General features: G+C 45.6%; 1 protein-coding gene across 1 annotated transcript in view; it reads right to left on the bottom strand.

The window, feature by feature from the left end:
- The window catches only part of Slc12a8 (solute carrier family 12 member 8), a 173,530-nt gene extending 152,845 nt beyond the window's left edge, over nt 1-20,685 (bottom strand). The window contains 4 exon segments of the mRNA XM_045148413.1: nt 11,511-11,553; nt 11,556-11,606; nt 11,609-11,684; nt 20,548-20,685. Of these exon segments, the coding sequence (XP_045004348.1) occupies nt 11,511-11,553; nt 11,556-11,606; nt 11,609-11,684; nt 20,548-20,664 (287 nt within the window). The 5' untranslated portion in view covers nt 20,665-20,685.
- Nucleotides 20,686-22,000: the final 1,315 nt, after the last annotated feature.

The following is a 22,000-nucleotide window of genomic DNA, read 5'->3' as shown; positions in this document are numbered from 1 at the left end:
ATCATAGCATTTTTATTAAATTAGGCAACTTAACAAATTATGAATGTGTCTTATTTGGTCCACACCTAGCTTCTGAGTGCTCTTTTTATTTATTTATTTATTTATTTATTTGAGAGTGACAGACAAAGACAGAAAGAGAGAGAATGAGCACGCCAGGGCTTCCAGCCACTGTAAACGAACTCCAGATGCGTGCGCCCCCTTGTGCACCTGGCTAACGTGGGTCCTGGGGAATCGAGCCCCGAACCAGGGTCCTTAGGCTTCACAGGCAAGCGCTTAACCACTAAGCCATCTCTCCAGCCCCTGAGTGCTCTTTTTAATACTTAGCTAATTAATTTGATAATTTCATGCCTGCATATAATATTTTTTGATCATATTCACCCCCACTACCCTCTCCTGTCCCCCTCCCACTGCTACCTCCAATGAACCCCTTCTTCTTCCCAACTAGCCCCCCTTCTACTTTGATGACTTTGGGGGGGGTGACTCAATGAGTTTAATTTGGGTTGCTTGTATGAAAATGGGTGGGGGGGTCATTCCTGGAACATGGGCAATTTTCCAGTGGCTACTCTACCAAAGACAATGTCTTTCCTTCCCCCCCTGCCCCCAAGCAACCAGTAAGTGCGAACAGCTCTCAGGGAAGTGTGAAGCCTTAGGACCGTCTACTCCCATCCATGTTGGAATGTGGGCAGGCCCAGCAGTGTGCAGGTGACCACAGCTGTTGAGAGTTCATGATTGCAATGGACAAATCATGTCAGGAAGACAGCACTCCTTCCCTACTTCCAGCCGCCTCTTCTGCAATAGTCCCTAAGCCTTGGAGAGGGAGATATAGACGCTCCATTTAGGGCTGAGCACTCGACAGTCACTTATTCTCAGCATTTGAGCAACTACAAGTCTCTGCACTAACTACCACCCTCTGCAAAAAGCCAAGAGCAGCACCAATCTATGGATATATCTATCTATCTATCTATCTATCTATCTATCTATATATATATATATATATATACATATATATATATATATATGTTTAATTTTTATTTGTTTGTTTATTTGACAGAGAGAGAAAGAGGTGGATAGAGAGAGAGAGAATGGACACTCTGGGGCCTCCAGCCACTGCAAATGAACTCCAGACACATGCGCCACCTTGTGCATCTGGCTTTATGTGGGTACTGGAGAATGGAACCTGGATCCTTAGACTTCGCAGGCAAGTTCCTTAACTGCTAAGCCATCTCTCCAGCCCAACATACATATTTAAAAGGTAAACTTGATGGGCTCAACATGTCCATTTAGCAAAATAATAGTCACAGCTCCCTCATTAGAGCTTATGGCTCCCATCCATGGGTGTGTGTGTGTGTGTGTGTGTGTGTGTGTGTGTGTGTGTAGGCACACATGTACCATGGTGCACATATGGAAGTCGGAGGACAACTTCTGGATTGTTCCGTGCCTTCTACCTCATTGAAGCAGTGTGTCTGTCTCTAGATCCTCACTCTTCTATTCTTTGCTGAGCTCGCTACAAGCTTCTGGGAAATGTTCTTGTCTCTACTTCCCATCTCACAGTCAGTATGCTGGGATTACTGAAGCCTGATGTGGCTTCTGGATTCTTTTTTTTTTTTTTAATATTTTTTGTTTATTTATTTATTTGAGAGCGACAGACACAGAGAGAAAGACGGATAGAGGGAGAGAGAATGGGCGCGGCAGGGCTTCCAGCCACTGTAAACGAACTCCAGACGCGTGCGCCCCCTTGTGCATCTGGCTAACGTGGGACCTGGGGAACCGAGCCTCGAACCGGGGTCCTTAGGCTTCACAGGCAAGCGTTTAACCGCTAAGCCATCTCTCCAGCCCGCTTCTGGATTCTTTACATGAGGTCTGGGCATCGGACTCTGGCATTCCAGGTTGAGCAGCAAGGGCTCTATCCAATGAGCCATCTTCCCAGTCCTCTATGGGCATGAATTTCCTCCTGCAGAGTAGGCCTCAAACCCAATCAGAAAGTGGTTGGTTATCCCCTGCACCAGTCATGCCACTATTGCACATCTGGCTTGGCAGGTTGGTAGTGAATCGTGGTCCATAGTTCAGTGAGACTGCTGATAACTGTTCTTCCCTGGCAACCTGAAAAGCATCTTCTGGTCCTGTGAAAGCTTGATTTATCTATGTCCTATAACCAAAGCTTGCAGTGTCTTCTTGATTTATCTACATCCTATAACCAAAGCTTGCAGTGTCTTGGATTTTTGTTATTGTTGTTGTTGTTTTGTTTTATGAAGTAGGGCCTCACTCCAGCTCAGGCTGACCTGGAATTCACTTTCACTCTGCAGTCTCAGGGTGGCCTCGAACTCACGACGATCGATCCTCCTACATCCTGTAACCAAAGCTGGAGGTGTCTTCTAGTTCTAGTGGACAATCAAGAGCAACAGCAATAGCCTGTGTTGTTTGGGTAACCTTCTTGACCAACATCTCAGAGGGAAGTATCTACCTCTGGGACTGGGATCTTTGCTTCATAACCTGTGGCTCTGGCAGTGGCATTATCTACCCATGCAGGGTTCTCAATGCTCTTAAACATCGTATTGGCTCCTCCAGTAATTTGTGCGTGAAATGATATCTCTGGTACATGTTTATTTTATATTTTCCTAAGAGCCTTCATTTTATATTCTTAGAAATATCTGAAACAATTCCAAAGGAGAAATTGAAAATGACACCAGGGGGCTGGAGAGATGGCTTAGCGGTTAAGCGCTTGCCTGTGAAGCCTAAGGACCCCGGTTCGAGGCTCGGTTCCCCAGGTCCCACGTTAGCCAGATGCACAAGGGGGCACGTGCATCTGGAGTTCGTTTGCAGAGGCTGGAAGCCCTGGCGCGCCCATTCTCTCTCTCTCCCTCTATCTGTCTTTCTCTCTGTGTCTGTCGCTCTCAAATAAATAAATAAATAAAAATAATTTTAAAAAAATGACACCAGGACCGTTTTGTGCAATTCTCAGCTCCCTTCTCTTCTCAGATTTGTCCCTTTGTTGAACCCCAGGCTCTGCTGGTTACTTTCATCAGGATAGCCTTGCCCTGTCCTTTCTCCCAGGGATAAAATTCAGTTAGGACCTCATTTAAGTTCCTTTTTTTTCCCCCCATAAAGTCTTTCTTTTTCCTTTTATTTCTGAATAATATGCTTACTGCCGATACTATTTAATTATCTGGGTTCATAATTATTATTTCATGTTTATAAATTTGCTTCCTGTGCCACCACCAAGAATAAAAGCACATTTCTTTTTGAAAAAAACTCAATGCTCGTGGCATCTCTCCAGAGACTTCATATTTGCTCAGCATGCTGCAAGCATTCCGGGAATAATGTGTCAGTTGCCATCCAAAGGGAAGTGCCTTGGGGAGCAGGTACCCAAAAGACCTGGCTAATGGCCAGAAGGGAATATGAATTTTTTAATTTTTTTATAATTAATTAATTTATTTTTATTTTTATTAGCATTTTCCATGATTATAAAAAAAATCCCATGGTAATTCCCTCCCTCCCCCCCCCCACTTTCCCCTTTGAAATTCCATTCTCCATCATATTACCTCCCCATCACAATCATTGTACTTACATATATACAATATCAACCTATTAAGTGCCCTCCTCCCTTCCTTTCTCTTCCCTTTATGTCTCCTTTTTTATTTTTTTATATTTTAAAAATATTTTTTTATGTATTTGAGAAAGAAAGAGATAGACAGAGAGAGAACAGACACGCCAGGGCCTCCAGCCACTGCAAACAAACTCCAGACGCGTGCGCCCCCTTGTGCACCTGGCTTACATGGATCCTGGAGAATCGAACCGGGATCCCTTGGCTTTGCAGGCAAATGCCTTCACAGCTAAGCCACCTCTGCAGCCCATGAATTTTAATTGTAGGGGAGTTCATATACAGGTGGTATTCTACACATCATAAGAGAAAATAAAAGAAGTATTATACAGGGAAAGAAGAAATTAATAAAATGGAAGGAAAATGTGAGAAAGGAAACTATGGGGCTGGGGATACAGCTCAATCGGTATAGTGCTTGCCTTGCAAGTATGAGAATCTGGGTGCAATTCCCAATACTCATGTAGAAATTCTGGGTGAGGTCACATATGTCTGTTACCCCAATGCTGGAAAGGTAGAGACAAACGGATCCCTGGACTCACTGGCTAGGCAGTCTTGCCTAATTTTTGAACTCCGGGTCAGTGAGAGACTATCTCAAAGGATGGAAACAATGTTTCAACGATGATACTAGGACCTGTCTTCTGGCTTCTACACACATGTATTTACACATATGCCCCTCACAAGTACCCATACACACATGCACATACCACAAACATACATGTGTGTGCAACAAAGATTACAAAAACCTAAGCGTGTCATGGTGGCACACGCCTTTAATCCCAACACTTGAAAGGCAGAGGTAAGAGAATCACCTTGAATTCAAGGCCACCCGGAGAGTACATAGTGAATTCCAGGTCAGCCTGAGCTACGGTGAGACACTACCTTGAAAAATCAAAAAAAAAGAAAGGAAGTAAGGACACAAAAACCAAAGGTGATCCTTCAAGGAATTAAGGAGAAAATGTGAGAAAAGGAATGAAAAAGGAATAGAACTTATAAGGAAGAGAGTAAAAGAATGGCGATCATAAGCGTACTGTGAATTTTGATATATTCGTGTTACGTGGAATTAGGTCACTCCTTTACTTTAAAAACATGGGTCGGCAGCATTGATCAACAGGAGCATCTGTGGCTTAATATTAAATGCAACCTATACACCATGAAAGAGTGACATTTATCACTACTTTTCAATTTCTATTTTTAGTTATTTTTTAAATTTTTATTTTAGAGAGAGAGAGACAGAATTGGCATACCAGGGCCTCAGCCACTGAAATCAAACTCCAGATGGTTGGGCCACCTAGAAGGCATGTGAGACCTTGTGCTTGCCTCACCTTTGTGTGTCTGGCCAACATGGGATCTGGAGAGTTGAACATGTGTCCTTAGGATTTTCAAGCAAGCGTCTTCACTGCTAAGCCATCTTCCCACACTAATTTTTCTTTAATATTTTATTTACTTGAGAGAGAGAGAGAGAGTGAGTAAGAAGAGATTAGCCATCAGGGAAATGCAAATTAAAACTACTTTGGGATTCCATCTCACTCCTGTCAGAATGGCTGTCATCAAGAAAACAAATGAGGGGCTGGAGAGATGGCTTAGCAGTTAAGCGCTTGCCTGTGAAGCCCAAGGACCCTGGTTTGAGGCTCGATTCCCCAGGACCCACATTAGCCAGATGCACAAAGGGGCGCATGCATCTGGAGTTCGTTTGCAGTGGCTAGAGGCCCTGGCGTGCTCATTCTCTCGCTTTCTATCTGCCTCTTTCTCTCTCTGTCTGTCACTCTCAAATAAATAAATAAAAATAAACCAGAAAAAATTTTTAAAAAGAAAACAAATAACAATAAATGTTGGCAAGGATGCAGAAAAAGGGGACCCCTTCTATTCTGTTGATGGGAATGTAGCCTGGGTCAGACATTGTGGAAATCAATATGGAGGTTCCTGAGAAAGCTAAAAAATAGCTCTACCATATGACCCAGCTATAGCACTCATAGGCATATATCCTAAGGACTACCTTAGAGATACTTGCACAACAATGTTGATTGCCACTCTATTCACAGAAGCTAGGAAATGGAACCAGCCTAAAAGTCCCTCAATAGATAAATAGATAATAAAGATGTGGTACATTTACACAATGGAGTTCTACTCAATGGTAAAGAAAAATGAAATTATGAAATTTGCAGTGAAATGGATGGATCTGGAAAGGATTATACTAAGTAAGGTAACCCAGGCCCAGAAAGCCAAATGTTGCACATTCTCTTTCATATGTGGATCTTAGCTACAAATGTTTTTAGGCTTGTGTGTGAGCTAGAACCAAAAATCAGTAGCAGAGGCCAGTAAGCTAGAAAAGGGCAATAAGGGAGGGGGGAGAGGGAAGTGCTTAAGACTTATTGTATATATGTAATTAGAAGAGCAGATTACAGGGGGTGTAATGGTCTAAGCGAGGGCGGGGGAAGAGACTGAGTAAAAGAAGGGTGAGGGGCAAGGTCAATCAAAACTCAAGATATTGTGAATAAGACATATGAAAGCCTGCTCTTTTGGATAATGGCACACCCAGAAACCATAGATTGCTACTAGAAAATGTTCAGTGCCAGGGATGGGATATCTTCCAGTGAGTTGTTGGCCAGAGAGGACCCTGTTTCCCCAAAACATTACAGGCTATTGCCAAGGCTGTTGGTTTCCTACCAGAAACAGATGGTGAGATCCTACTGCTGAAGACTCCACATGTCTGGGCGGCGAGGTCACTGAGGAATCAAGCTGGGGCTGAGCTGAAAACCTTCTTTCTGTAGACCAGATGACAGAAAGCTAGAAATAGCTGCACTGTGTGCAGCCTTATGGGGTCAGAAGCCATCCGTGGTGAAAACAGTGGACATTGGAAGCCTCAAGTTTGGCCAGCCAGGCCAAATGAGCAAAAGGGTGCAAAAGTGGCACGTCTGTTCTAGGGGAGACTAACTGTTCTCTAATTGGACTGGAGGCTGCTCTATGGGAGGGAATGCATGCCTGGTACTGAACACCTAACTATAACCCGATGGCAGCGGAGGGCATGAGCCTTGGGAGTGTAATGCCTGCTCTTGTCTGGCTAAATGCATATATTTTGCTCACCAAACTGCTCTGTAAGCAATTCACCCAACGTTCATATCCATACGTTAACGCTATTCTCACTTTTGGTTGGAGAAGCTTCACTTTTCAGATGGTAGTGACCACTGGGATGACCCAAAAGGAAACATAAGTGATGAGAAGAAGTGACAGAGGAGTGTCCAGCACTGAAACATCTCTATCACACCCGCCAAGGCTCAGGGTCTATTGCGGAAGAGGTGGCGGAAAGAATGTAAGAACAGAAAGAAGGATACCACTCCTCACAATGCAACTGCCCAGACAGAAGTTGGCCTTGATATCCGTGGCCTTGCAGTGCCTAACAATACCTTCACAAGACCCTCATGATAGGAAGAAAAGCCAATGACATCAAAATAAAAGAGAGACTAATGGAGAGAGGGAGGGGATGTGATGGAGAGTGGAGATGTGAAGGGGAAAGTGGGGGAGGAGAGGGAATTATCGTGACTTATTGTCTGTAAGAATGGAAACTGTCAATAAAAAAAAAAAAAAAATATATATATATATATATATATATATATACACACACACACACACACACACACACACACACACACGGCCAGGGAGATGGTTTAGCAGTTAAGGCATTTGTCTACAAAGCCAAAGGACCCAGGTTCAATTCCCCAGTACCCACACATAAGCCAGATGGCCAGGTGGCACATGTGACTGGAGTTCGTTTGCAGTGGCTAAAGGCCATGGCATGCCCGTTCTCTCTCTCTCTCCCTCCCTCCTCTTCCTCTCTCTGTCTCTCTCCCTCTGCCTCTTTCTCTCAAAATATTATAGATAGATAGATAGATAGATAGATAGATAGATAGATAGATAGATAGATAGAGATATAGATACACACACACACACACACACACACACACACACACACATTTGGGCTTTATGATGCATGCCTTTAATCCTAGCCTGAGACTATGCATTGAATTTCATGTCATGCTGGGCTAGAAGGAGACTCTATCTCAAAAAAACAAAACAATTCAAATAAATAAGTAAATATGTTCAGGCTGGAGAGATGGCCTAGCAGTTAAGGCGCTTGCATAGAAAGCCTAAGGACCAGGTGCAATTTCCCAGTACCCATGTAAGCCAGATGCACAAAGTGCTGCATGTGCTTGGAGTCTGTTTGCAGTAGTAAGAGGCCCTGGCATGACCATTTGCTTTCTCTTTCTCTTTGTCTCTGCCTGAAATTAATAAATACAAACTAAAAACTAAGCAAAGAAACAAATTATGCAATTATTATCTGGGAATAAAAAGAAGAGAGAATGAGTATTGGGCATGACAGGGCCTCCAGCCACTGAAAAGAAATGCATGTGCCACTTTGTGCAGCTGGCTTTACGCGGGTACTGGGGACTCAAACCCAGGCCATCAGGCTTTGAAGCAAGTGCCTTTAACCACTGAGCAACCTCTCCCGTCCATTTTTAATTTATTTATTATTTTTTTATTTTTGGTTTTTCGAGGTAGGGTCTCACTCTAGCCCAGGATGACCTGGAATTCACTATGTAGTCTCAGGGTGGCCTCAAACTCACGGCGATCCTCCTACCTCTGCCTCCTGAGTGCTGGGATTAAAGGCGTGCGCCACCACGCCAGGCCACTTCTTTTTATTTCTGTGTGGAGGCGGGTGCATGTGCGCTACAGAGCCTATGTGGAGGTCAGAGAACAGCAAAGAGGTGTTTGAGCTCTGCCTTCTTTGAGACAGGGTCTCTCGCCATTGCTAACGAATTGCCAGACTGCACATGAACATCAGACTAAGCTAGCCTAAGGCTTTGGGTTCTCCTGACTCCACCTGGCATTGTTGTGGGTGTGCTGGGCCCACAGATGCACGTGCCACTTTGCATCTAGCTTTAATGGGTACGGGGGAACCTGGACTAGCAGGCTTTGCAAACGACTAAGTGCTCATGCATTTCCCCCGGCTCCTTGTCCCGACTTTTTGCAAAAGCAAAATTCATGAGTAGGGGGCTGGAGCCGTGGCTTAGCAGCTAAGGCAGATGCCTGTGAGTAAATCCTAAGGACCCAGGCTACCCAGAACCCACGTAAAGCCAGATGCACAAGGTGGTGCACATGTCTGGAGTTCGTTTGCACTGGCTAGAGGCCCTGGTGCACCCATTCTCTCTCTCTCTCTCTCTCTCTCAAGTAAATAAATAATAAACTTTAAAAAATCATGAGTGTGAATCAATAAGCAGCAAGAATAACATCAGAAGACAATTCAAGCTGCTTACAACAACCGCCTCAAGGTATGGGGAGAAACATTTTCCTTACTCTCTGATGTGTTAACTGGCTATGATGAATATCATTTTGTAATTTGAAAAGAATTCTATGACAGGAACATAAAAACAAACATATTAAGCCAGGCATGATGACTCACGCCTTTAATCCCAGCACTTGGGAGGCAGAGGTAGGAGGATCACCATAAGTTTGAGGCCACCCTGAGACTACATAGTGAATTCCAGGTCAGCCTGGGCTGGAGTAAGATCCTACCTCAAAACATCAAAAAAGAAAAAATAAATAAGAAAACTACTATGTTTATGCAAAAAAAAAAAAAAAAAAAAAAAAAAACCCTACATGGAGCACCTTATAGTCCATCCCAGGATAGCTTAAATTCAGGAAACAGCCCAGAACTCAAGGCCTCCACCTATACCTCAGCTTACAACAGCTGAACCTGGGGCACAAAGTATGGACGCTTAGCAACTGCCAGGCCTTCCCTAGCAAGCCAGCTGAGCCAGGGTGGTATTGCAGCTGGAAATCCATTCCTGCTTGAAAAGCAAGACTGGAGATTTGTATAAACATTTCCAAAGTTTATTATGTTTGAAAAGTGTTTTCATTTCCTCCTAAAGCTTATAATCTACAGGTTTTCCCTTTCCTTTACCATTCTATGCAAAACTTCCCTTAACTCCTTGCCACATAAAGCACAGAGCGTTGCCCACTATTTTAAACAGAGAAGGGGCCTTGTTTTTAAGAGATCACCTCTGTCCTATGCATTTGTTTTGGAAAAGTTGGGCGTTAACAAAATTCTTCTTTGGGGGCCTAACTAGAGGATCCGAGCTACACTTCCACATCCTCTTGTGACACAAAATCCTGATTTAGGTTGAAGTTGGCAAGCTGTCGGTCTTGCGTATTTGCTAACTCCCCTAATGAGAACTCCAGGCCTCTATTAGGCCTATTGAAGCTGTCTAATCCTTTACTGTTTCTATACTGAGTCCAGCGTAGAGCACATTAGCCATTATAAATGCTTTCACACACGTCAGTACAGGCTATAGCCAGGCATTTTCATACCCGAGTAAACAGCCTCAGAGAAGCCCATCAGGCTCACCGAGGTCAGCGGAACAGGGAATAAGGGGGGTCTCCAGGTGTTGTCCCCTCCTCTGGCTGAAGGGGCTGAGTCCACAGGACAGGCCTGCTAGCTGGGTCTCAAAAATGGGAGAGGGTGGGCTGGAGAGATGGCTTAGCGGTTAAGCGCTTGCCTGTGAAGCCTAAAGACCCCGGTTCGAGGCTCGGTTCCCCAGGTCCCACGTTAGCCAGACGCACAAGGGGGCACATGCGTCTGGAGTTCGTTTGCAGAGGCTGGAAGCCCTGGGGCGCCCGTTCTCTCTCTCTCCCTCTATCTGTCTTTCTCTCTGTGTCTGTCGCTCTCAAATAAATAAATAAATAATGAACAAAAAAAAATTTTTAAGAAATGGGAGAGGGTAAGCTTGGAAGCATGTGGGACAATGACAGATTTTGTCAGCTTTAAAGTTTTATTTTTTAAGATTTTTATTTTATTTGAGAGAGAGAGCGAGAGAGAGAGGGAGAGAGAGAGAGAGAGAGAACAGGGAGAATGAGTTTGCCAGGGCTAATAGCCACTGCAAACAAACTCCGAGGTGGCATGTGCCACCATGTGCATCTGGCTTATGTGGGTACTAGGGATTCAAACCTGGGTCTTTAGGCTTTGTAGACAAGTGCCTTAACTGCTAAACCATCTCTCCAGTCCCAGCTTTTAAAATAACTATTTTAGCCAAGCATGGTTACTCATCCCTGTAATTCCAGCACTTGAAAGGCTGAGGCAGGAGGATCACCATCAAGTCAAGCTAGCCTATACTACAAAGTGAGATTCTGTCTCCCAAAAAAGAAAGAAAAGAAAATCATTTTTTTTCCTTTTCTTTCTTTTTTTTATGAGAAAGAGAGTGAGTGAAAGAGAGAGAATTGGTGTGCCAGGGCCTCCAGCCACTGCAATGGAACTCCAGACAAATGCGCCACCTTCCGCATCTGGCTTACTGGGTTCTGGGGAATTGAACCTGGGTCCTTAGGCTTTGCAGGCAAGTGCCTTAATGGCTAAGCCATCTTTCCAGCCTTTCCTTTCTTTTTCTAATAGTTTATTTATTTATTTACTTATGTATTTATGAGTGTGTGTTTGCGTGTGTGTGTGCAGAGGCATGTGTAAACAATATGCACAGGGTTTTATGTGGGTGGCTTAGAAATTGAAGCCAGGCCCAGGAGACTTTGCAAGTGCACACCTTCAATCACTGAGCCATCTTCCCAGCCCCCTCCCCTCAAAAGCCACTTCTTCATTTCTCTATTTTATCTCCCCAGTATTAACTCTTTGTCCCTGTGTTTTAAGTGGATAAGCTGTAGATACACCATAGAACTTCTCTCTGCTCACAGGATTTCTGGGTGCCTCTGTCCGTCCAGATGGGCGGCCACCACACCAGTATTCTGCCCCTCAAAGCATCCACACAAGGGCTAGTGGCCTACCTCAAGGCCACCCCAGGCATCAGATGTGATAAGAATGGAGAAGAAAGAGAAGATGGAGGCAGAGGGCGGACGAGAAGGTGGTGGGTGCTAAGGCCTCCCCTGCCCAAACACATGCAGCAGCCCGGTGGTACCTCCATCTGCCCGCCAAGGACCGAGGAGATCGGGGAATAGATGCCACCACTGCCCATCCTGCCTTTTTTCCCACGCCGATGCCAGACAACAAGGTGACAAAGGCGACAATGGACATCAGGAGCACACCTGTGTTTCCCTAGAGCAGAAGAAAGAGAGAGAGAGAGAGAGCAGGGTCAGGGTTGGAGGGCCCAGAAGGGGCAAGGAGAGACCAGGAAGCACCAGAGAGACTCAAATCCATCAGATGTCCCAGAAAGGTCCTTGCTCCGAACTCGCCAGTGACCTGCTGCCGCCTATCACGAACAGTTAACATGACTTGGTAGGGTCACAAGGAGCCACACTCTTTTAAAAATATATATATATTTCTTGCCAGGCATGGTGGTGCACGCCTTTAATCCCAGCACTCGGGAGGCTGAGGTAGGAGGATCGCCATGAGTTCTAGACCACCCTGAGACTCCATAGTGAATTCCAGGTCAGCCTGGGCTAGAGCAAGACCCTACCTCAAAAAACCAATATATATATATATGTTTCTTCATTTATTTGAGAGGAAGAGGCAGAGCGAAAGAGAGAATGGGCAAGCCTGGCCTCCTGCCGCTGCAAATAAACTCCAGACACACGCACCCCTTGTGCATCTGGCTTACATGGGTTCTGGGGAATTGAGCCAGGGGTCCTTAGGCTTCGCAGGCAAACACCTTAACTGCTGAGCCATTTCCCCAGCCCCCTGCTACACTCTGATTCATGCTGGTCCCCCTGTCTGGCATGCTCTTCCTGCTCGTTCTTCCAAGCTAATGCCAAAATGACCTTAAGAGATCAGTGTTTCAGGTTCTCTCCTTGCAGAGCTGTCCCAGTCATCCTTCCTCGGGGCCCCTCCAGTTCCTAGGACTTAATGCTGCCCATGGTACTTGCCTTACCAAATCTCTTTCCACCTGAGACCCTAACTCTAGATTTGAACCCCAATAGCAGGAACATGCTAGTTAGTTAGTCAGTTAGTTAGTTAGTTAGTTAGTTAGTTAGTTAGTTAGTTAGTTTTTATTCATTTGCAAGCAGAGAGAGAAAGGGTGAGAAGGAAGGAGAGAAAGAGAGGGGGAAGAGAGAGAATGGGCACATCAGGGCCTCTTGGCACTGTACACAAATTCTAGATGCATGTACTACTTTGTACATCTGGCTTTATAGGGATACCGAGGAATCGAACCCAGGCTGTGGCGCTTTGCAAGCAAGGGCCATTAAGCCACCTCTCCAGTCCAGGAACATGTTTTATTCCCCTTCATGACTCTAGAGATCAGGGCTTCTGTATGCTAAGTCCTTACTAGGTACACGTTTCGGGGTGAAAAGCAAGAGAAAGGAAACAGACCTGGTATACGCTCATTATAGTGTCACCTGTTTTATAGGAAGCGAGGCAATGGAGACGCCCAGAAAGCAACACTAAGGTGTGGTGAGCGTTTGAAAGAGAATTAGGCCTGGCGTGGAGGCGCACGCTTTTAAGCCCAGCACTGGGGAGGCAGAGGTAGGAGGAGGATCGCTGTGAGTTCGAGGCCACCCTGAGACTGCATGGTGAATTCCAGGTCAGCCTGGGCTAGAGCGAGACCCTAACTCGGAAAAAGAGAGAGAGAGAGAGGGAGAAAATGAGGAGTGAGCCCAGTGGACTTAAAATGGGCTGCAGAGGTGTCCCGCCTGTCATAGGCTGTTGTCTGCTCCCTGTTCCCGTGATGGTGTTTGGGCTCCTCTACCGGTCTGGGTTGGAGACCAAGGACTGTAGGAAGCTAGAGCCCAACACCTTTCCAGCCTCTCTACCCTCACTCCCAACATTCCGCTACCTTGTCCTTGGAACCTCTGCTGGTTGATACGCACCCTCCTCACAATGTTTGCATTTTAACTTCACTGTGGATTCTGCAGGGACTGCTTTTGGTTTTTTTGTTTTTTTCTTTTAATTTATTTATTTATTTGAGAGTGACAGACACAGAGAGAAAGACAGATAGAGGGAGAGAGAGAGAATGGGCACGCCAGGGCCTCCAGCCACTGCAAACGAACTCCAGACGCGTGCGTCCCCTTGTGCATCTGGCTAACGTGGGACCTGGGGAACCGAGCCTCGAACCGGGGTCCTTAGGCTTCACAGGCAAGCGCTTAACCGCTAAGCCATCTCTCCAGCCCCCTGCTTTTGGTTTTTTACTGCTACACAGTAGACCCAGAAGAAAAGTCCTTTGTCCGCTGACTCTTCAGAGGCTCCCGGGTGCAGTGGTTTTGGGGACGTGTGGCTCCTCTGGCTTTGGAGTTACCTTCAAGTAAGACCTGGCCGATTAGAAGTGCTCAGGTGGCCAGCGTAGGCCCTTGGAGGGATGGCTGCAGAGTGACATGTGCTTTTCCCTTTTGTGAGGAGCTGTGCTTTCTCTCGCTTGTGATTTCTTTTTTTTTCATTTATCTTTTAGCTTGAAGTACTGTGGGTGTCTTTATGCACTATGTTAAACTCCTTAAGCAGATAAAACAGAACAGAAATAAAATGCAGGGCTGTTAGATATAGCTCAGTGGGAAAGCACTTGCTTAACATGAAACCCTGGGCTCCATCGCAATACCACAAAGCCAATAAAGAAATAAAATGTAGCCGGGCGTGGCGCACGCCTTTAATCCCAGCACTCGGGAGGCAGCAGTTGGAGGATTGCCGTGAGTTCGAGGCCAGTCTGAGACTCCATAGTGAATTTCAGGTCAGCCTGAGCTAGAGCGAGATCCTACCTCAAAAAAGTAAAAAAGAAAAAAGAAATGAAATGTAGCTGGATATGGTGGCACACACCTTTAATCCCAGCACTTGGGTGGCAGAGGCAGGAGGATTGCTGTGAGTTCAAAATCACCCTGAGACTACATAGTGAGGTCAACTTGGGCTAGAGCAAGACCCTACCTCAAAAAAAAAAAAAAAAAAAGAATGAATGAAAGAAAGAAAAAGAAATAAAATGTAATCATGGGGTTGAGAAGAGAGGGAGAGCTTAAGGGAAGGGTACAGTATATATGTAAACCACAGGGCAGAATATCAGGAGTGAAATGGTCTAAGTGGGGCCAAGGGAGTTAATCAAAATTATACTATCTATATTGTCTATATATATATGGAGGTTATCAATAAAAAAGGGGAAAAAATTAGCTGGGTGTGGTGGCATACACCTTTAATCCCAGCACTCAGGAGGCAGGAGGCAGAGGTAGGAGGATCTCTGAGAGTTCGAGGCCACCCTGAGACTACAAAGTGAATTCCAGGTCAACCTGAGCTAGAGTGAGACCCTACCTCAGAAAAAAAAAAAAAAGGAAAAAGGAAAAAAAGCCTTTAATAAAAAGAAATAAGGGGGCTGGAGAGATGGCTTAGCAGTTAGGCGCTTGCCTGTGAAGCCTAAGGACCCCGGTTCGAGGCTCGGCTCCCCAGGTCCCACTTTAGCCAGATGCACAAGGGGGCGCACGCGTCTGGAGTTCGTTTGCAGAGGCTGGAAGCCCTGGCGCACCCATTCTCTCTCTCTCCCTCTATCTGTCTTTCTCTCTGTGTCTGTACCTCTCAAATAAAAAATTTAAAAAAAAAATAAAAAAGAAATAAGGGCTGGAGACATGGCTCAGTGGTTAAGGCACTTACCTGCAAAGCCTAAGGACCCTAGTACAATTCCCCAGGACCCACATAATGCCAGGTGTACAGGGTAGCGCATGCACCTGGAGTTCATTTGCGGTGGCTAGAGGCCCTGGTTCTTCCATTCTGTCTCTCTATCTGCCACTTACTCTCATAAATAAATAAAATACGTTTATTTTTTAAATACTTTTAAAAAAGAAATAAAATGTAAATTTATGGGATATTAAGGGCTGCATCAAGGTATAATAAAAGAGCTATGGGTTGGCGAGATGGCTTAGCAGTTAAGGCACTTGCCTGTAAAGCCTAAGGACCCAGGTTTGATTGCCCAGTACCTCAGGCACGAGGTACATGTGTCTGGAGTCTGTTTGCAATGGCTAGAGGCCCTGGCATACCCATTCTTTCTCTATGCCTCTCTCTCTCAAATAATAATTTTTTGTTTATTTTCATTTATTTATTTGAGTGTGACAGACAGAGAAAGAGGCAGACAGAGAGAGAGAATGGGCACGCCAGAGCCTCCAGCCACTGCAAACGAACTCCAGACGCGTGCGCTCCCTTGTGCATCTGGCTAACGTGGGACCTGGGGAACCGAGCCTCGAACCGGGGTCCTTAGGTTTCACAGGCAAGCGCTTAACCACTAAGTCACCCCTCCAGCCCATCAGATATAACTTTTTTTTTAAACCAGCTAAGAAAATGCAATAGTAGTCACCATCTTTTTTTTTTTTTAAATTTTATTTATTTATTTGAGAGCGACAGACACAGAGAGAAAGACAGATAGAGGGAGAGAGAATGGGCGCGCCAGGGCTTCCAGCCTCTGCAAACGAACTCCAGACGCGTGCGCCCCCTTGTGCATCTGGCTAACGTGGGACCTGGGGAACCGAGCCTCGAACCGGGGTCCTTAGGCTTCACAGGCAAGCGCTTAACCGCTAAGCCATCTCTCCAGCCCAGTAGTCACCATCTTTGACACACAAATCTTGGACAAAGAGGATGGGCGTCTATACATCTCACCTAGGATGGAAACAAGAGTGAGGAGAGGACCTCCTGGACGGACAGTGGAGTCTAGAAAGGGACAGGATGGACATCTGTCTGTCAGAGGGGTGAGGCTCTGGATGCCAGAACCACACAGGGCGAACAGACAGGAAGCACCTCCTCAGTCGTTCCACGTGCTACTTCATCTCTCTGGGCTCAGTTTCCTCTTTTGTAACACAGAGATGATATTTGTCTCACAGGTTGTCAGGAAGTGCGACATTTTGAGAGGATTAAATGCATTTAATGCACTTTGAATGCCCCTATCATATAAGTGTGTGATAAATCTTATTTTTTTGTTTTGCTATAAATATTATATTACTACTACTACTACTATTAGTTATTATTATTATTATACCTCGTAAGTGTTGCGTCCACTCAATCTCCTAAACAGCTAGACTGGAGCATAAAGACATCTGTGGCTCCTTTTATACAAACCGTGCCAGTATAAAATCCACAATGCTGATGGAACTTCTGGGTGTGGTGGCAATGAATGATTCTAGTGGTGATACCAGGTTGGAAGGAAAACTGGCAGGAGCTAACCAAGGTGCCCTCTGGTTTGCCCCACTCCATGATGGCCATAATCCCAGTTCCTCACATACAGGTGGCCCTGGGCCACATGCAGGTGAGCATGTGCTTGGCTAACATGACATTTGTTTGTGCAATAGCATAGAACCATTTTCTGCCTTGGTTCATTTTTTTTTTTTTTTTTTTTTTTTTTTTTTTTTTTTTTTTTTGAGGTAGGGTCTCACTCTAGCCCAAGCTGACCTGGAATTCACTATGTAGTCTCAGGGTGGCCTTGAACTCACGGTGATCCTCCTACCCCTGTCTCCTGAGTGCTGGGATTAAAGGCGTGCGCCACCATGCCTGGCTTCTTGGTTCATTCTTGTTGTAGTAGTTTTCATGAGCATATGAAGTAGCCTGTACCAAACAGCTTTAAGTTTTCATACCAGAGAGAGCTGTCGCTTGGCTAGTTTTCAAATTATGTCCCCAGGTTTTTTTTTTCAGAATTCATATTTGCTATGTAAGAAATTATTATATATATATTCTTTATTCTTATTTATTTGAGAGTGACAGACAGAGAAACAGGCAGAGAGAAAGAGAGAATGGACACGCCAGGGCTTCCAGCCACTGCAAACGAACTCCAGATGCGTGCACCCCCTTGTGCATCTGGCTAACGTGGGACCTGGGGAATCGAGCCTTGAACCAGGGTCCTTAGGCTTCACAGGCAAGCGCTTGCTTAACCGCTAAGCCAGCTCTCCAGCCTTATATTTTTATTTTATGCTATTCCCATATCATTTTTGACACTTCACATCTATCTTTGTTTTTGTGATGAAATATAATTTTTCAGGTGCAACTAACAGCGGAACTGAAAACTAGAGATCATTTTAGGGCAAAAGGATGTTATGCGTGGGAGACAGCCTCAAAGAAAATCCCATGGTCCCTATTCTATTAGTCATTCAAAATGACTAGTTTCAATTAATACTTTTTGAGATAGGAAAAAATAAGAGGTGAGCCTCATATTAGTAAGTCACTAGATGACTTTGGGGCTTCATCTTGCCCTGGTCCCTTCCCGTATGCCTTTTTCTCTGCTTCCTGTTCACCAGAATGTGAAATGCTCTGCCCTCCCCTAAATGAGAGACTGAACCAAAACAAATCCTTCTGCTTTAAAATGGTTTTTGAGGGCTGGAGAGATGGCTTAGTGGTTCAGGCACTTGCCTGCAAAGCCAAAGAACCCAGATAAGCCAGATGCACAAAAGGTTGTATGAATCTGGAGTTAGTTTGCAGTGGCTGGATGCCCTTTCTCTCTATCTGCCTCTCTCTCTCTCTCTCAAAATGGGTAAATACAATAAAAATTAAAATGCTTTTTGAAATGCAAAATTAAGCATGCTCATTCTTTCAGTTTAGGCTCCTTGTTTTATCCATATAGTGGTGCACTTGTTTTTTAAGATTTTATTTATTAGAGACAAAGAGAAGGAGAGGGACAGAGAGAGAGGAGAGAGAGAATGGGCACAGCATGGCTTCTAGCCATTGCAAACCAGCACCAGATGCATATGCTACTATGTGCGTCTGGCTTACGTGGGACCTGGGTCCTTAGGCTTCATAGGCAAGCACCTTCACTGCTAAGCCATCTCTCCAGTCCTGGTGTCTCACTTTTTTTTTTTTTTTGGGGGGGGGTTTTCAAGGTAGGGTCTCACTCTGACTCAGGCTGACCTGGAATTCACTATGGAGTCTCAGGATGGCCTCGAACTCTCGGCGATCCTCCTACCTCTGCCTCCCGAGTGCTGGGATTAAAGGTGTTTGCCACCACGCCCGGCTCTGGTGTCTCACTTTTAATGACTAGAATCTTACAGAAGTGATGGGATGTCACTTCTGGAATTAAGATACTAAAAATATCCTGGCTGCCATCTCAGGCAGGTTCATTCTCCCCCTTTCTACATCCCCCCTTCCCAGGTCTGTGGGCTTGTTAAGAGAGGCTCACATGATCAAGACAAAGGCTTGAAACTGCCACTTGTTCTTGGGAAGTGACTCCCCAGGTACGGCCTGGACTGACAGTTTTGGAGCCTTATAGGAGCCTCAAGCACCTGGATCCCAAGCCACTGAATTCTTGCGTGTTGTAAGAGGCTAAGAGCTGGAGCAATTTCTTATGTAGCAATGAACAAATAATGCAACTTTTGCCTTCACTTTGGGGGCAGAACTAACACTTTTTAAAGGATTTTTATTAGTTATTTATTTGCAACCAAAGAGAGAAAGAGAGGCCAGTGTGGTGGCGCACACCTTTAATCTCAGTACTCGGGAGGCAGAGGTAGGAGGATCACTGTGAGTTCGAGGCCACTCTGAGGCTACATAGTGAATTCCAGGTCAGCCTGGGCTAGAGTGAAACCCTACCTCAAAAAAAAAAAAAAAAAAAATTAGAGAGAGAGAGAGAATAGGCACACCAGGGCCTCCTACCCCTGCAAACAAGCTCCAAACACATGTGTTACTTTGTGCATCTGGATTTATGTGGGCCTGGGCCATCAGGTTTTGCAAGAAAGTTCCTTTAACAGCTGAGCTATCTCATCCAGCCCAGAACTAATAGTTTTAAATAGCATTTCTAACACATCAAATAAATAAAGTGAGAGGGCTAAAGGGTAGAAGAATCAACATAGACCCATTGTTCTTCTAACTTTCCAGAACCATCTCTGTGTGGAGCAGAGCCCAGCAAGCCAGAAATACCAATGATCAGCCCTTTACTGCCTCAGAGGCAGATTGATGGGCCTCCCTTGCACACAGGCCAGAGAGGCGATGGGCAGCAAAACAGGCCCAGGAAGGGAACAATCAGGGAAGGTCACTGGAGCCTGAAACTGCTGCCCAGATGAGGAGAGCGTGAGTCAGAGGCTTTGCATGTTTTTTTAAGTCTGGGGTCTCTACAAAATTTACAGGGTTGTAAAAGGCATGAATTCCTAAAAACATTGCCATCAGAGATTTTATCAATCCTGATCTAAGGTTTCTGTGCATTAATTAAAAAAAAAAATCCACCTTTAATCCCAGCACTTGGGAAGCAGAGGTAGGAGGGTCACTGTGACCTTCTGTGCTGGGCAGCCTGTGTAATCTACTCAAATCCCCCTGTGTGAGAAGGAGCAGTGTGAGGGTCTGGGAAGTGCACTCAGGGAACACAAGTGCACAGAAAGCCTTAGGGCGCTTTTGCATCCTAGGCAGAACGGTTTTGGGGTTTCTGTGCAAAGAAAAACAAACCAGCCACTGGCAGCTGGTACAGGAGTGTCTATCCTAGGCCACATGTCTCTGAGAGATAAGAATGCCACTCCTCTGATACACGCGGGGCCAGGAGCACGGGAGGAAGGCACCCAGGTGGGTGAGGAACTGGTCTATTGGGGACGGTGCCAGGTGATGAAACAAACACCTGGGAGGGCAGAAGAGCCACAAGCTGGAGGCAAAACTACACTGATCTCGTCTCTACCCAGTCTCTAGTCCCATCTACAATGAGAACTGACCCCACAGAGTTTCACCCATGGTGAGGCTGTCATCAGAACCTCTGAGGCTCAGGTTCTCATTTAAGATGCAGTGCCAGGGGCTGGAGAGATGGCTTAGCGGTAAAAGGCACTTGACTGAAAAGCCAAAGGACCCTGGTTCGATTCCCCCGGACCCACATTAAGCCAGATGCATAATGTGGTGCATGTGTCTGGAGTTGGTTTGCAGCAGCTGGAGGCCCTGGCACACCCACTCTCCTTCTCTCTCTCTGCCTCTTTCTCTCTCTTCCTCTATCTCAATGTGCACTGGGCTTACTCCCTGCTTTGGTGCCCCTGGGTTTCAGAAATCTGTTCTCTACACTGTGGAATGCCAAGTGTGACGAATTTGCATGGAACCGGCCTACCAGAGGCTCTAGGACCACCAGCTCAGCGCTCATCACTAGCCAGCCAGTCCTCAAGAAAAGGACGACCCCACAAATGTTGATCATGCAGGATGTGAACATACCATCCCAGGGCCCAAACAGCACTGGCTCCCACATGAACAGCCGGATCTTCCAGCAGGGCTCCAGCAGGGCTCCATCAGGGCCAGCACACCCTGCAAACAAAGCACAGCAAAGTCAGGGGAGCAGCCAGGAGAAGGCCATGGGAGGGAGCAGGAGGGGACTAAAGGAAGAGGGAGGAAACCCACTGCCTCCTTGAAAAAACAAACAACAGGGCTGGAGAGATGGCTTAGCAGTTAAGGTGTTTGCCTACAAAGCCAAAGGATCCCAGTTCTATTCTCCAGGACCCACGTAAGCCAGATGCACAAGGGGGTGCATGCATTTGGAGCTCATCTGCAGTGGCTGGAGGCCCTGGCGTGCCCATTCTCTCTCTATCTCTCTCTCTCAAATAAATAAGTAAAATATATTTAAAACACCACCAACAACAACAAAAAAAAAACCCTCCCACTTTAGCATTGAGAGTGAGTGACTCTGAGAATGTACTCTGTCACCTCCTCCAAGGTTCAGGGTCTATTGTGGCAGAGAAGCTGGAAGAGGGTAAGGAGAAGTGCTTTGGAATGATGTCTTCCAGACATGAAGTGGCCATTGCATTCAACAGCAACTGTTGTTACCTGCATAAGACCTATGCCATATTGGGCCCATCAATATTCTATCATGGATAGTGGAGGGAAAAAAAAGGACAACAAAGTATATGAGGGACTAGTTGAAAAGAAAAAGGGGTTCAGAGGAAGGGGGACATGGGAGTGAGGGTAAGAGACTGTAACAGGAGGGGATATGATCAAAATACACTCTACAATGAGTTATCACATATGCCAAAATGATGAGGAGAGAGGAGCTCAAAAGTTCCCAGCACAAAAACTGACTAGTGGGCTGGAGAGATGGCTCAGTGGTTAAGCGTTTGCCTGTGAAGCCTAAGGACCCCGGTTCGAGGCTCGATTCCCCAGGACCCACGTTAGCCAGATGCACAAGGGGGCGCACGCGTCTGGAGTTTGTTTACAGTGGCTGGAAGACGTAGCGCTCCCATTCTCTCCCTCTCTCTCTCTCTCTCTCTCTCTCTCTCTCTGACTCTTTCTCTCTCTGTCTGTTGCTCTCAAATAAATAAATAAAAATGAACAAAAAAAACCTGACTAGTGTTTGAGAAGATGAAAGTGTTATTTACCCCTATATGATAATTCCTCATTGTATACGTATGTTGAATTGTACTATCCCCATAAATATGAACATATTTTATGTTAATTTAAAATTGTAGTTAAAAATACATAAGGGAGGGGCTGGAGAGATGGCTCAGTGGTTAAGGCACTTGCCTGCGAAGCCTAAGGACCCATATTCGACTCTCCAGATCCCACATAAGCCAGATGCACAAAGGTGAGGGAAG

Source organism: Jaculus jaculus, chromosome 4 (assembly GCF_020740685.1).
Source record: "Jaculus jaculus isolate mJacJac1 chromosome 4, mJacJac1.mat.Y.cur, whole genome shotgun sequence".
In the NCBI taxonomy this organism is placed as follows: Eukaryota; Metazoa; Chordata; class Mammalia; order Rodentia; family Dipodidae; genus Jaculus; species Jaculus jaculus.
This window is presented reverse-complemented; position numbering and strand designations above follow the sequence as displayed.